General features: G+C 35.5%; 1 protein-coding gene across 2 annotated transcripts in view; it reads right to left on the reverse strand.

Annotated features, from left to right (window-relative positions):
• Positions 1-13,980, reverse strand: part of LOC113412923 (glypican-5-like) — a 355,203-nt gene that overhangs the window by 207,225 nt on the left and 133,998 nt on the right. For both annotated transcript variants that reach the window (XM_087964977.1, XM_087964976.1), the window contains exon 4: positions 1,126-1,256. In XM_087964977.1, coding sequence (XP_087821103.1) covers positions 1,126-1,256 — 131 coding nt within the window. The remainder of the gene's footprint in view (positions 1-1,125; positions 1,257-13,980) is intronic.

Raw genomic sequence — 13,980 nt, forward strand, 5'->3', positions numbered from 1 at the left:
CTTAAGAATCACTCATTTCAGCTGGTTCAGATATCTTAGCAAGTGACAGAATCTTTACTATGAAACCATTCTACAAAATAATTTAAGATAACTGAGTCTATATCAGTGGTTGAAGTAGGACCTACTATTTAAACAAAGTTCAAAACTTTCAGTAATTCAGAGCTGATGTTAATTTACATTGCCAGCTGCAAATTACTGAAAAATCTAAGCTTTTAACCTCTAGGCCATGTTTCTATTATTGATTTTATCTCAGTTCCTTTCATCATCAGTATATATATAGTTAGGAATCTGAAAACTGCAGGCACTCCACTAATGTAAGCTACAGCCGTTCCTAATTTTCTATTCTATAGCCTGATTTTACAACTGATTTTACAAGTCAATATATTTGATGTCAGATTTTCTATTCAAGGTTGTGTTCCCATCAATTATTGAAATCAATGGCCCCTTGACTGAATTGCCCTATATTAATTACAGATTTATAACAATATATCTAACTCAATACTAATTACAGATAGGCCTTCTCAGGGGTGGGATTTAAATTTCTTTGCAACCGGTTCTGTGGGTGTGGTCTAATTTGTGGGTGTGGCTAATTTTTGGGCAGCAAAGGGAGAGGCGGGTGGGGGAGAATGAGGAAGGGATTTTTGCGTATGCACAGTAAAAAGAAAAGTTTTTTTAATTTTTTTACCCTGGAGTGGCAGATAGGGGCGGGGGGCGGGACAGCGAAGGGAGGGGTGGGCAGGGGAGAATGAGGAAGGGATTTTCGTGCATGCACAGTAATAAAAATTGGTTTTTGGCCTGTAGGAGCGGCGGAGAGGGGCAGGGCCAAGCAGGGGTCGGTTTTACCAGTTGTTAGAACTACCGGTGATGTTAACAACTGGTTCTATGGAACCAGTGCAAACCGGTAGAAACCCACCCCTGGGCCTTCTCCACAGTTAAAATACATTTATTTAACTTCATTTATTCTTATTAAAAAGTAAAATATGACTGTCCTTTCTGGCCTGCTTTTCATCTGTTTGAAAACCAAGAGTCTTTAATACATGAGAATCAGAATTACTCTCATCATTATCATTTAGGGAAGCCTTCACCACAAAATTTATAAGGAAATATTTTTTCTTTTCAAATTACCTCCTTTTATTGCTAATAGTTATTGAGTGGGCCATTGTTAGAGGTGGTCTCTCTATTTCCTTTGCTTGAATTATGCTGTCTGGCAAAGATTTCACTTCTTTTTCTTCAGGATGTCCACAAACTTTATCTACCTGTAAAAAGACAGGGAAGAAGAAAAGGGCACCAAATCAGAACTAGCAAACATAATACAAAGCTACAGCACAATAGGGTTGCTTAGAGTTTTGCATTTGAAGGAGAAAAGGTCTTTTGGATCCAACCTTGGCTACTTTAAGACTTGTGGATTTCAACTCTCAGAGTTCCTCAGCCAGCATTGGATCACTCAAGGAGATTCACATAGCACCTGTCAGCAGCTCCTTCAAGCAGCTGCATCTTTTCCAAGGATCACACAGCTGCCTTTCCTAATTGCAGCATAATCCTGGGTTGAAAAAACTGCCAACAGGTGGTATATTCATCCATCCATATTTTTGTCTTTGAATCCAAAGGTCTGCACAACTGTACATAGTCAGTGTTTTTTAGATCAAGCTTGCTCTTGGTTTTTGAGTGACATACTAAGAACAATATTTTAAGCAGTAATAGAGGCCAAGGGAAAACAAAACGTTATTTAACTAAAAGGTACTTATATTTTAATTACATCCTTGTAGTTTTGACTTTGCACTAGATCATATATTCCATTACTGGGGAAAGATAGTATGAGCTGCAATTTGGGTTTAATGGAACAATACAAGACAAGAAATTGCTATAGAACTATGACCTTGATTACATTGAAAGGAAAATCCAATGCAAGATGTACCAATCCTCAGGCTGGTATAAATTAGGAATCCAATTCTAGAATAAATGTTCCAGGGTTTTTGTTGCCTTTGACTAGTAAGAATACTTCTTGGAATAATCATATCTCTATGAAGCTTTACATGAGCACAAGCAATAGGCCTGTGCAAAGTAGGCATAACCCATCTTATTGTTTAATTTGAGATGGTTCCCAAACTACAAGTGAAGCAACAGAGGTTGACGTGCTTCATGTGAAATGTCAAAGCAGCACTGATCCATTCCAGCTGGCTACCTTGCAAATGGCTTCTCTGTATGTGCTGTGTATATACAGAAGACCAATGAAGAGCTAGAGAAGCTGCTGAAGCAGAGTTCAACTGCTCTGAACCGTAAGTAAAAGCACCATGCTGCTTTACTTCATGGATCTATTTCAATGAAATTGAACCACTCCAGTGAAACTTTGAATAAGCAATACAAAGGTCAAATGATTGCAGCTGGTGGAATTCTTTTTCATTGACACAGAACCTTTCCCCACTGCTGAGTTAAAGTATTATCACCCATCCTTGTGTTGGCAGAAAATACACAGGCATGAAATTTGCTGCCCCGATTGCTAATTTCTTATACTTCCTCTATTCCAAGTCCCTACTGAATGACATTGTCGTGATTATGCATGTATAGTGTCTGATGAGAACAAAATATTGATTTAATTCTCCATCTTTTTATGGCTGTTCCCACAGTTATATCTTGAAGCTATGGTAAATTTAAAAAAGAGGATGATGGCTAAATATGTTTGTGGCAAGGTTAGATGCAAATAAGACAAAGAATTGTGCATCACCTAAATTCTTTTTAGTTTGTGAATCTGAAAATCTACATTGCAGTGTAAAAGAGCTAATCAAAGAATGCTAACTTCATTCAGAGGAGGAAAGGATTTTGCAAAGTGACTGAAGGTGGGATGTGTCAGGTTCCCCTTCTGGCATGCAGTGTTCATACCAAGATTGTGTCTTCAAAATTTGCATTAGCATAGTGGCAATTTAGTGCTATGTTGAATAGCTGGTTGAGTTGAGTAAGATTTCAGATAGTAGAAAAGAAAGTAGATACATTTATTCTAATAAAATTAAGAATATAGCAAAGAGAGAAGAAAGCAAAGATGAAGACGCTTTAAGCCAATTATTTTCAATCTAACCAATTCCACAGAATTATTGCTGTGGATATAAAAATAAAGAATGCCTTCATATGCATTCCCTTGGAGAAAATTGCAATAAATAAATGTCTGTGCTTGTACTGTCCAGACAGTTTAGAGTTAATAGGATTTGGATAGTTAGGTAGCAATTGTGAGCTGTCCCCTTAAGGGAATGCATCATAGTAAATGTAGTGAAGGTATCCTGGGAAATGTATATCACGTGACCACATCTGTAATCCTGATTGGTCACTAAATTGACCCTCAAGGGGTTGGGGGAGGTTTTCCTCACTCTTGGCTGAACTCATGGACTCGTGGTAACTCTTCTACTTCTATCGCTACAACATGGGGGGAAAAAGGATAGAAGATAAATCATCTTTTTTTTTTTTACCTACAAGACAGATATACAAAGGATTGGTCATTAAAGAAGAACTTCATCACAAATGTGAATTATGAGGATACCTGATGAACCAATAAAAGTACTTTGTTATGGATGTTTTGTGGAGTTATCTATCTGCATCTGTACAGGATACATAATAGTGCTGAAGTAATGATTAAATTGCAACAAAAGCTGTCAGTGACATTATTGCTAAACTTAAGCTGTCATTGCTCTGTATTATATTGGGTGGGATGTGGAAATGTGATAATGACCCAGAGTCATAATGTTGAATCATTGTATTATTAATAAAAGTGCTACTGATAACAACCAGAAGTATAGCTTCCTACAAATAACTCTTGTATGCTGCTTTATAGACATTGTTGGCTATGTGTATCATGGCAATGTCTCACTGGTAAGTGTAACTGTAATCTAACTTTTTTACTGATGCTTTTTTCTTATTTGTTTTAAGTCTACAGATTTACCTTACATTAATTTACATTAATGGTTTGCAAATCAGCAGTGGAATAATTGTCCTAATAGAATGCCTCAGATTGCCCATCCTTGTCTAAATTCTGCATTTCACATGAAATCTAGTCCATGATCAAATCCACACTGAAGTATAAGATCTATTTACAAAATAGCAAGATGGTAAAGGAAGATGTTCCTAGATTCCATTCCACCATTTCTTTTATAAACCCAATCTATCTGCAGACCATTGAAGAAGTACTTAAGATTCTTGCAGACAGTACCAAATTTGCAACTCATCAATGCTGCAAGTATTGCAGGGCATAAAACTAAGAACTACAGCCATGTAGTGAGATTGAAAGCCTCATGACCAGACAATATTTAAAGGATAATGATAGTCTGAACAAGGCTATATGTAAGATCAAGTAGCAATCATTCTTAACTGTCAGCCTCTACCTTATTAGTTGTGACACTTGGTTTGGATATTGACAATCAGCAAAGGTTATGCTTAAGGTTACAATTATTGTGGTCTAGTAAATAAAGGAAAAATCTATGGGGAATCAATTCAATAAATCTCCTTAAAAGCTTTCAAAGTATGAAATAATTCTTCAGAAAGACAACATGAAGAAATCAATTCAAATGATGTTCATTTTAATTTAATTCCAGTTCTGTCATTTTGAAAATTAATTACATTGAGATAGATGTGTTAGTATCCATGCGCGCGCTTATATGTCACTCCCAAATGCTCTTATTTAAAAATGGACTATTTTTTTCTATCTTGAATTCATTCAAGATGTAGTGACAAACAATGATATTTGGGAAGGAAGCATATTGAGAGGGAAAAATAATTCTAATTTGGTCACAGTTACTTTACATTGATAGTGTGCTTTAAACATTTGTATCCCAAAATTTATCATTAAAAACAGCCCCAAAGTTGAGACTGTTTTTATAAATAACACATTTATAAATTTGGATAGATAAACAGACAGGCTGATGGATGAGAGGCCTCTATACCTCTGTCCTTTTTATATCTCCAGAAATCTTCCCAAGCGCAACTGAGAAAATGAATGGCATGGTTTCTTTCTTACCATATTAAAATGGGAAATACAGGCAGTCCCTGGGTTAAGAATACCTAGTTTATGACAACTTGTACTATGCCTATTACTAAAAATGATTTATTTTATTTATTTATTTATTTATTTATTTATTTATTTATTTGATTTGATTTGCCAATTGTTTACAAGATAATAAGTATAAGTGTATACATAGTTGTGAATACATGAAATGGGTACATATAAGAAAAATAAAAGAATAAGAGAAACAATAGGACAGGGACGGTAGGCACGTTGGTGCGCTTTATGCACGCCCCTACAGACCTCTTAGGAAAGGGGTGAGGTCAATAGTAGACAGTCTAAGGTTAAAGTTTTTGGGGTTTGGGAAGAGACTACAGAGTCGGGTAGAGTATTCCAGACATTGACCACTCTATTGCTGAAGTCGTATTTCCTGCAATCAAGTTTGGTGCGGTTTACTTTGAGTTTGTATCTATTGTGTGCTCTTGTGTTGTTATGGTTGAAGCTGAAGTATTCATTGACAGGTAGGACATTGCAATGTATGATTTTATATACCATGCTTAAGTCAGACTGAAGACGGCGTAATTCAAGGTTTTCTAGTTCTAGAATTTCAAGTCTGGTGGCATAAGGTATTCTACAACAGTAGAAGAGTGGAGAACTCTTCTTGTGAAATATTTCTGGACTTTCTCAATTGTGCTAATATCAGATACGTAATGAGGGTTCCAGACTGATGAACTGTATTCGAGTATTGGTCTAGCAAATGTTTTGTATGCTCTGGTTAGTAGTGTGATATTACCAGAGAAAAAGCTACGTAGTATTAGGTTAACAACTCTTAATGCCTTTTTGGCTATGTAGTTGCAGTGGGCTCTAGCACTTAGATCATTAGAGGTGAGTATTCCAAGGTCCTTTACAGAGCTTGGGTCACAACAAGATCTTGACTATTCAGCTTGTATTTTATTTTCTGATTTTTTTTGCCAATATGTAAGACAGAGCATTTATTTGTTGAGATTTGAAGTTGCCATTTGTTTGACCATTCAGATACATAGTCAAGATCTTTTTGTAGGGTAGCAGTATTGTCTGTGGTATTGAACAGCTTTACATCATCAGCGAAGAGAACGCAATTGCTCTTAATATGATCACAGAGGTCGTTTATGTAGAGTATGAAGAGAGTTGGTCCTAGAACACTGCCCTGGGGGACACCACTATTGACAGGTACTGGATTTGATAGGACGCTCCCGATTTTGACCATTTGTTGTCTGTTTGACAGGAATGCTTCTATCCAGTTATTTAGTTGTCCAGAGATACCATAGGATTTTATTTTTAGGAGTAGTTTGTCGTGTACCACTGAATCAAAGGCTTTACAGAAGTCTATGTAGATTGCGTCTATTGCTTTGCCCTGGTCGAGTTGTGTCGTCCATATGTTTTTGCAGTGTAAGAGTTGCAGATTGCAGGATAGTTTTTTTCTGAAACCAAATTGTTTATTGGAGAGTAGGTTGTTTGTCTCTAAGTGGAGGATGATGGATGGGTTAATAATTGATTCCATGACTTTACAGGTGACGCAGCATAAGGAGATTGGCCTGTAATTTTCAACTAGGCTTGGGTCTCCCTTTTTGAAGATGGGGATGACTGTGGCTTGTGACCATAGGTTAGGCAAGGAGCTGGTCCTGAAAGATTTTTCAAAGATTATGCTTAGAGGTTTGGCTATGGCAGTGGATAGCTTTCTTAAGAAGTAGGCACATATTCCATCTGGTCCAATAGATAGAGATGGTTTTAGATTGCGTAGTGATTTTTCAACATTGTCTTCTGTGAAATCGATATGTATTAGATCATTGTTGTTATCTGTGGTACGGCTAGGAAATACTGGGCATGATCCATTGCTGTTTACAAATACTGAGCCGAAGAATGTGTTAAAGATGTTGGCTTTAATGGTGTCGTCGTTGCAGTCTTTACCATCAGGTCCTATCAAGGAGGGATGGACCTTGAGTCTTTTAGTTTGTTGTTTACAAAATTGTAAAAAGCACGGTGGAATTGGTGCTTAGAAGGTTTTCCTCTTGTTTAATGTGATAATTGGTGCATTCGGTCTTTATCTGGTGGCATAAATTTTTGTATCGGTTTTTGAAATTGGCAACGTGACCAGATTTGTTTTTCCGCCAGAGTGATCTCTTTTTGGATTGAAGTTTCCTTATTGATATGGGTAATCTGCTTTTTGTTTTGTTTTGGGAGTTGTTGTTGGGACATATAGTTTGATAACTCTTTTGACTTCAAGTAAAAATATGTTGTAATGGTCTTCAACGGTATTGCATCCAGTGAATAGAGATTGCCAATCAAGGGATGAGAGATCGTTGTCTATAAGATCATAGTTGCCTTTTTGAAGTTACAATTGGGGATTACATCATTGTGGTGATTTTTGTGTGGACGTATGTTGAGACAAAAGTCAATCATATTGTGGTCACTACTGGAAAAGGGTTCTTTAGTTTGTATTCCGTAAATTAAATTCAAACTGTTGCAGAAGATGAGATCGAGGCAGTTGTTTAGTCTAGTGTTGTTGGTTACTAGTTGTTCCAGTCCCAGATTTGTAATAGCATTGTAGAAGGTTGTGTGTATGATTTCAGTTGTACAATCATTTAGGGTCCAGTCAATATGAGGTAGATTGAAATCACCAAGAAGGATAAAAGGGTATGGGCAGGATGCACCCCATGTTAGTAATGTATTTAGCTTGTTTACATGTTCGATGTCATAATCAGGTGCTCTGTAACATAGTAAGAATCGAATTGTGATATTTAAGGATAGTTCACAGATGATGGTTTCAGGAAGGGCAAGCTCCTGGGTAACTTGGATATTTTTAGATGTAAGGATTTTTTATAGAATATAGCAACACCACCTCCTCAACGATTTTCACGATCTGATCGGTAAACATGATAGTCTCTTACTGTGGTAATGGAGTCGGGAGAGATGCATTGAGCCATGTTTCACAGACAAATATAATGTCGAAGTTAGCCATATTTAGGAGGAAGAGAAATTCAGGTATTTTATTCACGAGGCTTCTTGCATTGAGTAGTTTGCATTTAAGGCCGGCAGTAGTTGGAATTGAGGTAGTTGGGCGTGCGTGCCTAGTCTTGGGTGATGGTGGATGGGTTGAGGTAGGGTTGTGGTTGAGGGTAAAAGCTGAGTATTGGGTGGGTCAGTGGGTGGAGTCCTCAAGCTCACAAACCACTGACTATTTGAAGTCTTCAAATGTTTTCATGAACCAGAGAACCTGTGCAGTTTCAGCTTTTCATGAAAACTTTACATGGCTTCAATGGTTTGTTGTTTCAGGGAAGGAGAATGTTGTCAGCCATTTTAAGTAATAGGTTGCCTGTTCCTAAGCATGTTGCAATTTACACACAAATTTGAGTTAAAAATAGATTTAGGAATGGAACTTGTTCTTAATATGCCACTGTTTGTATACACAGACAAACCAAAAAAATACCAATAGGTATTCTAAAATAATGTTCAACATACTGTTGTTTTTAGAGACAGAAAAAGAGAAAAATAAACCTAGCATTGCACAAATATATCACTCAATGTTGCTCACTTAGTTACTTTATGTCTCTCCACTGTGGCCATCATCGTCTCCAAAAATAAGTTATGTGTACCTTAATCACAAACATATCCCCACTACAGAGGAAAATGAGTTGAATGAATGCTCTCAGAGGAAGCTAGTAGTTAATTCTGTCATAGGAAATTGGAACGGACACAGTAGGAAATAGGGAGTACATAAAATAGGTATCAGATTCCATTTTTTAAAATTTCAATGCATCCAACTAGATATTCCTTAGCTGTACAAGTTTGTTTTTATCTGTTTCCAGGTATTCTGGAATCAAATAATTAAACTGGAATCTATTTAACAATTTTTTGGGGAAGAGTATCTGTTGAATAGAACTACTATATTATTCTGTAAAAATGCTGAGATTTATTTTTTTGAGTAAAGAAGCATTCTCAACACATAGATTGTTTCAGTTCACGCTGAGGATGGAGTAATACACACACATACTAGGAATGGAGTTAGGTGACCCGCAAGGTCAACTACTAAATTCATCCATTTCAGAAACATTTCAGTAAAGCGTATACATTAACAGAAATTGGACTGTCCTTTCTTGGCAATTGGTGATTCCAAAACAACTGTGTAAAGCAAATTCATATAAACATTTATTCTGCCTTTATAATACAAAACATTTTTTTAAAAAAATAGTCTTGCAAGATTTGCATAGCTTTCCATTACCAATTAGATCTATAAACTTCCAGACAAGGAATTAGGAATAACTTGTTCAAGAAACAGGCAGCCAGGTTATAACATTTTGAACTATGGCAATGAATTTCTGTTTGTTATATGATAATCAAAGTGATAGCTGTTGTAAAAAAAAATGCACATAAAACTACTTTAATCTTACCCTGATATTGAATGTATTACAGAGTGAATGATACTTTGAGCTACATTTTTTTTAATGCCAATATTAGTATCACAAACTTTTGTATGGAATTGGTGTTCTAATTGTGCAAGCCTAAAACTAAATGTAAATAAGCCTTTAAAAAAAATCTGTTATCAACATATAAACTATCACACAGTATGATGTTTCCTGGATAGGATTAAGATTTTTAAGGAGACTATGAAAACAACTGAGTAATTATTGTTTTCACGGTGTTTTAACTCACCCTTCTCTGGCAATATTAACTTTCATATTAACACTTAACAAGAATGTTTTCAAAGACTATATCCCATTAGAAGGAGAGATACTAATTTAAAGACCAAAACCAAATAATGTGTTTGAAATAAGAGGGAATCAGTTTATTAAGTTCCAGGTTTAATATGATCTTAGAAATGTGTACTTTCTTAATCTATACATTAATTGTAAATCAATTGTATCAGTCTTTTTCAAAGTTTAGTGACAACAGTAAAAATGTCATTTCTTATAGCCAACAGCTTAAAATTGCCTACAAGATTAAAAAAAAAAGATATTACCATATTAAAACAGAAAATAGAAATTTAAAAACCAACCCACCAGTGTGTGTGAGTGTTTGCTATAAATATCAAGAGACTTGGATTAAGGTATCAATATATGAAGATGGCATCAGAGAAAGCATTATCTATGTGCAGCTATTAGAGGGTTGTTGTTTAAAAATATTGTAGTGATATGAATTGTTTTTAGAATGATTCTTTTAGAAAAAGTAGAGATGTTATGATACTAGCTAAGAAGGAATAGTGAAAGGAGAAGGTGGTATTTATTGTATAGTTGTTGTGAAGAAAGCTAAGGGAAAGAGATAAAGAACTGAATGGCAGAAACTGACAGGAGGAGGAGGAGGAGGAGAATAGTAGTAGTAGTAGTAGTAGTAGTAGTAGTAGTAGTAGTAGTAGTAGTAGTAGTAGTGGTAGTGAAAGACTCTCATCTTTGGATCATGTGGCCCTATGGTGATGATAGTAACAGTAACACAGCAATGATAGTGACAATGGAAGCTTCCATATTGTCCTAAAATGTGGCAAGCCAGTAAAACAATGCACTGGTTATGATTGCTCCAGCTGCAGTCATAGGAACCTGAGGGCCAGACAGTCAGATGGAGTTATGGCTCAGCAACCATGTTCATTGAAATCTGGTGGAGTTGGAAAAAACAAACCCTTTATTATTTATTTATTTATTTGACAAACATGTACAAGATAACAAGTATAGGTATGAACATAAACATGAACAAAGGAAGTAAATACAGATAAATGGGGACAATAAGGCATGCTGATGCACTTATGCACATCTTTAACGATCTTTTAAGAATGGGGTGAGGTCCACGGTAGACAGTTTGAGGTTGAAGCTGTGAGGGATTGAGGCTGTAACAACGGAGTCAGATAGGGTGTTCCAGGCATTGACCACTCTGTTGCTGAAGTCGTATTTTCTGCAATCAAGTTTGGAACGGTTTACCTTGAGTTTGTATAGGTTGTTTGCCCATGTATTATTGTGATCAAAGCTGAAGAAGTCATTGACAGGCAAGATGTTATAGCAGACAATTTTGTGAACTATGCTTAGATCAGACCGCAGATGGCGCTGTTCCAGATTGCCCAAGCCCAAAATTTCAAGCCTGGAGTCATAGGGAATACTATTATTTATTTATTTATTTATTTATTTATTTATTTATTTATTTATTTATTATTTATTTATTTATTCATTCATTCATTCATTCATTCATTCATTCATTCATTCCATTCATTCATTCATTTATTTATTTATTTATTTGATTTGCCAATTGTTTACAAGATAATAAGTATAAATGTATACATAGTTGTGAATACATGAAGCACTTAGATTGTGAGTAGAGAATTGGAGTACTCTTCTTGAGAAATTCCTTTGAACCCACTCAATCATTTTAATGTCCGATATACAGTGTGGGTTCCAGGTCGACAAGCTGTATTCGAGAATTGGTTTGGCAAAGGTTTGTATGCTCTAGTTAGCAATTCAATGTTACTGGAGAACAAGCTTTGCAAAGTATGTATGTAGGCTCTTCCAAGTAAGCCATGACTAGATGAGCTAATTCTACTCTATTTTAAGGCTATATTGACAGAATATTTCACACATGAAGGTACAAGCTTCCTGCCACCATTTTAAACAGCTGATCAATTAGTGGCAGGTCCTTCCTAAGTTCCTTCTTCTGATCATTGATTTTCTGGGGGCTCCTGCCTTTTTTGTTTGTTGTCTGATTGTTTCCTAGGCATCTCTCTTGCCCCCAAATTCATCCACACATTCCTATGAGAGATAATGTCCCGTGGAGTTTGTTTGTTTTTTTAATGAGGGAATCTGTAGAGGTTTTTTTAATGGGAATATTGTGAGGAAAGGGTAATGTTGTTAAGAACAAACCAGGACTTGGAATGGTGGTATCCAAAAGGCAGAAAAGTGGCTGACACAGCCGCAAATACACTTCTGCAAGCAGAAGATGGTGAGGGTTAAGAAGGACAATTAATGAAAAGCATATTATTGATAATTAGAAAATTATTATTTAGGACAAAGCCATGCACCAGCTAGCATGAGTTTATCAAAATGTATTTTGACAAATTAACCCAGTCTCTTTTTTGATACAGTGATACAGTGACCAATTTAATCAATTCGAACAATGTGGTAGGCATTATATACGTCGACAGCAGGAAAGCATGTGACAAAGTCTTTCATGATTCTAATAGAAAAAAAATGACAAAATGTGGTGTTGATTATGCTTCTATTAAATTAATAAACAACTGTTTGAACAACTGAATCCAATAAATGTTCATTAATATTTGCTGGATTAAGCTGGAAGAAAATCTTAATTAATGTATTCCGGACCCAGTGGTGTTCCATTTATTTATAAATTATTTTATAATTTAGAAAATGTTATTATCAAATTTGAGGATATCCTGGGAAACAATTTAGATGGCAGAATTCAGTTTCAAGAAGTTTTTAACAAGCTGGAACAAGTGGTAGAAACTAGCATGATTATTTTGAATAGAAGGGGATATATGCAGCTCAGAGTTGAAGTGTGGAGTGCTTGGTGCTCTCTGAGCTTGGTTGTAGGATGGTGATGATGATCATCAGGTAATGAAATGTCTCCAAGCAAACAACCAAACTCAGAGACCAACAAGACCAAGTTCAAGGTTCTACATTAGGGTAGGATAAATCAAAGGCATAAGTATAGGATGGAGAGGGGCCTATTGGGCAGCAGAATACACAGAATCTGAAGGTTTACTGTATCATATTAAAAAATGAATCAACATTATGGTACAGCTAAAAAAGAAGCAGATACAATCCCAATGGAATCAACAGATGCATACTATTACGATTGAGAGAAGTCATTGTTCTTTTCTATTCTATGCGGTTAAACTGTACCCGGAATAGTGCACATAGTTTTGGGACTACTATTAGGATAGACAGTGATGAATTGGAGAACATTCTGAAAAAAGCAGCCAATATACTAAAAAAACCTATGAAAAACATTTAGAGGCTAGGCTAGAGGAGATAAGATAATGAAAATGTATGATAGCTTCTAAATATTTTCTTCCAGCTGTCATATTCTATGATTGTATGATTATAAGTGCAATACTCAATTATTCTATTTATTAAATTTATTTATCCATCCCCCATCCCAGTTCAAAGTGATTCTGGGCAGCTTACAGCATTAAAAGCATTAAAATCATAAAATAAAAATATTTCTAAAACAATAACAATGGAAATTACAATGAAAAATACAATGATAGTTAAAAGATGGGGAGAGAAGGATCAGCATCAACCATCTCCAGTGTGATGCTACCCCTTTGGGACATCAAGTCATCTGTTTTAGTTCATCCTCTGTTATATGCAATAATATTACAACATCATTTGCACAGAGTAGCAAACATTTGCTGGAAGGTGAAAATCCAGATCTTGCAAGACTCTTCCCAGGAATTAGAGTTTGATAAGTAGGTGTTATTTCACAGCCTAGCTTAATCTCTTTTTATATCTCTTTATGTGCTTCAAGATTTTTGCGTTTCAGAGTTTGTGGGAGATTACATATGGAACATTCAGGAACATTCAATTGTTTTGATATGGCTGTCTGAAACAACTTGTTATCCAAAAGGATTTAATTCAATTTTCCTAATGGAATCAATTATTAAAATCAGATCTCATTCACATAGATTTAATTAGCTTCCTTCCCTTTATTTATTCCTGCCCCACCACACTTGGCAATTGGCCAAAACAGATTTAGATAAAATGAGAAGTTCAGTATAATAAATATGAAAAATTTGGCATTTGGGAGTGAGTGCTATATATGATCTAAGAGAAATTCTTTTAATAAACTTCTTAATCTGAAAGAACCATCCTTGTTAAAAATGCCAGTTGAATGCAGAAAATATTTATTTACATTACATATAGCACTAAAATTTGATCGGATTTGTCTTGAAGAGCATTAAGATAGTTTTCCATTAAAAAGTAAAACTAAACTATAACTTATATACTAACTATAGGAATCAGACTTGT

This window comes from Notechis scutatus, chromosome 4 (genome assembly GCF_049901735.1).
Source record: "Notechis scutatus isolate UNSWTSFEM ecotype Mainland chromosome 4, rNotScu1.2, whole genome shotgun sequence".
Lineage (NCBI taxonomy): Eukaryota > Metazoa > Chordata > Lepidosauria > Squamata > Elapidae > Notechis > Notechis scutatus.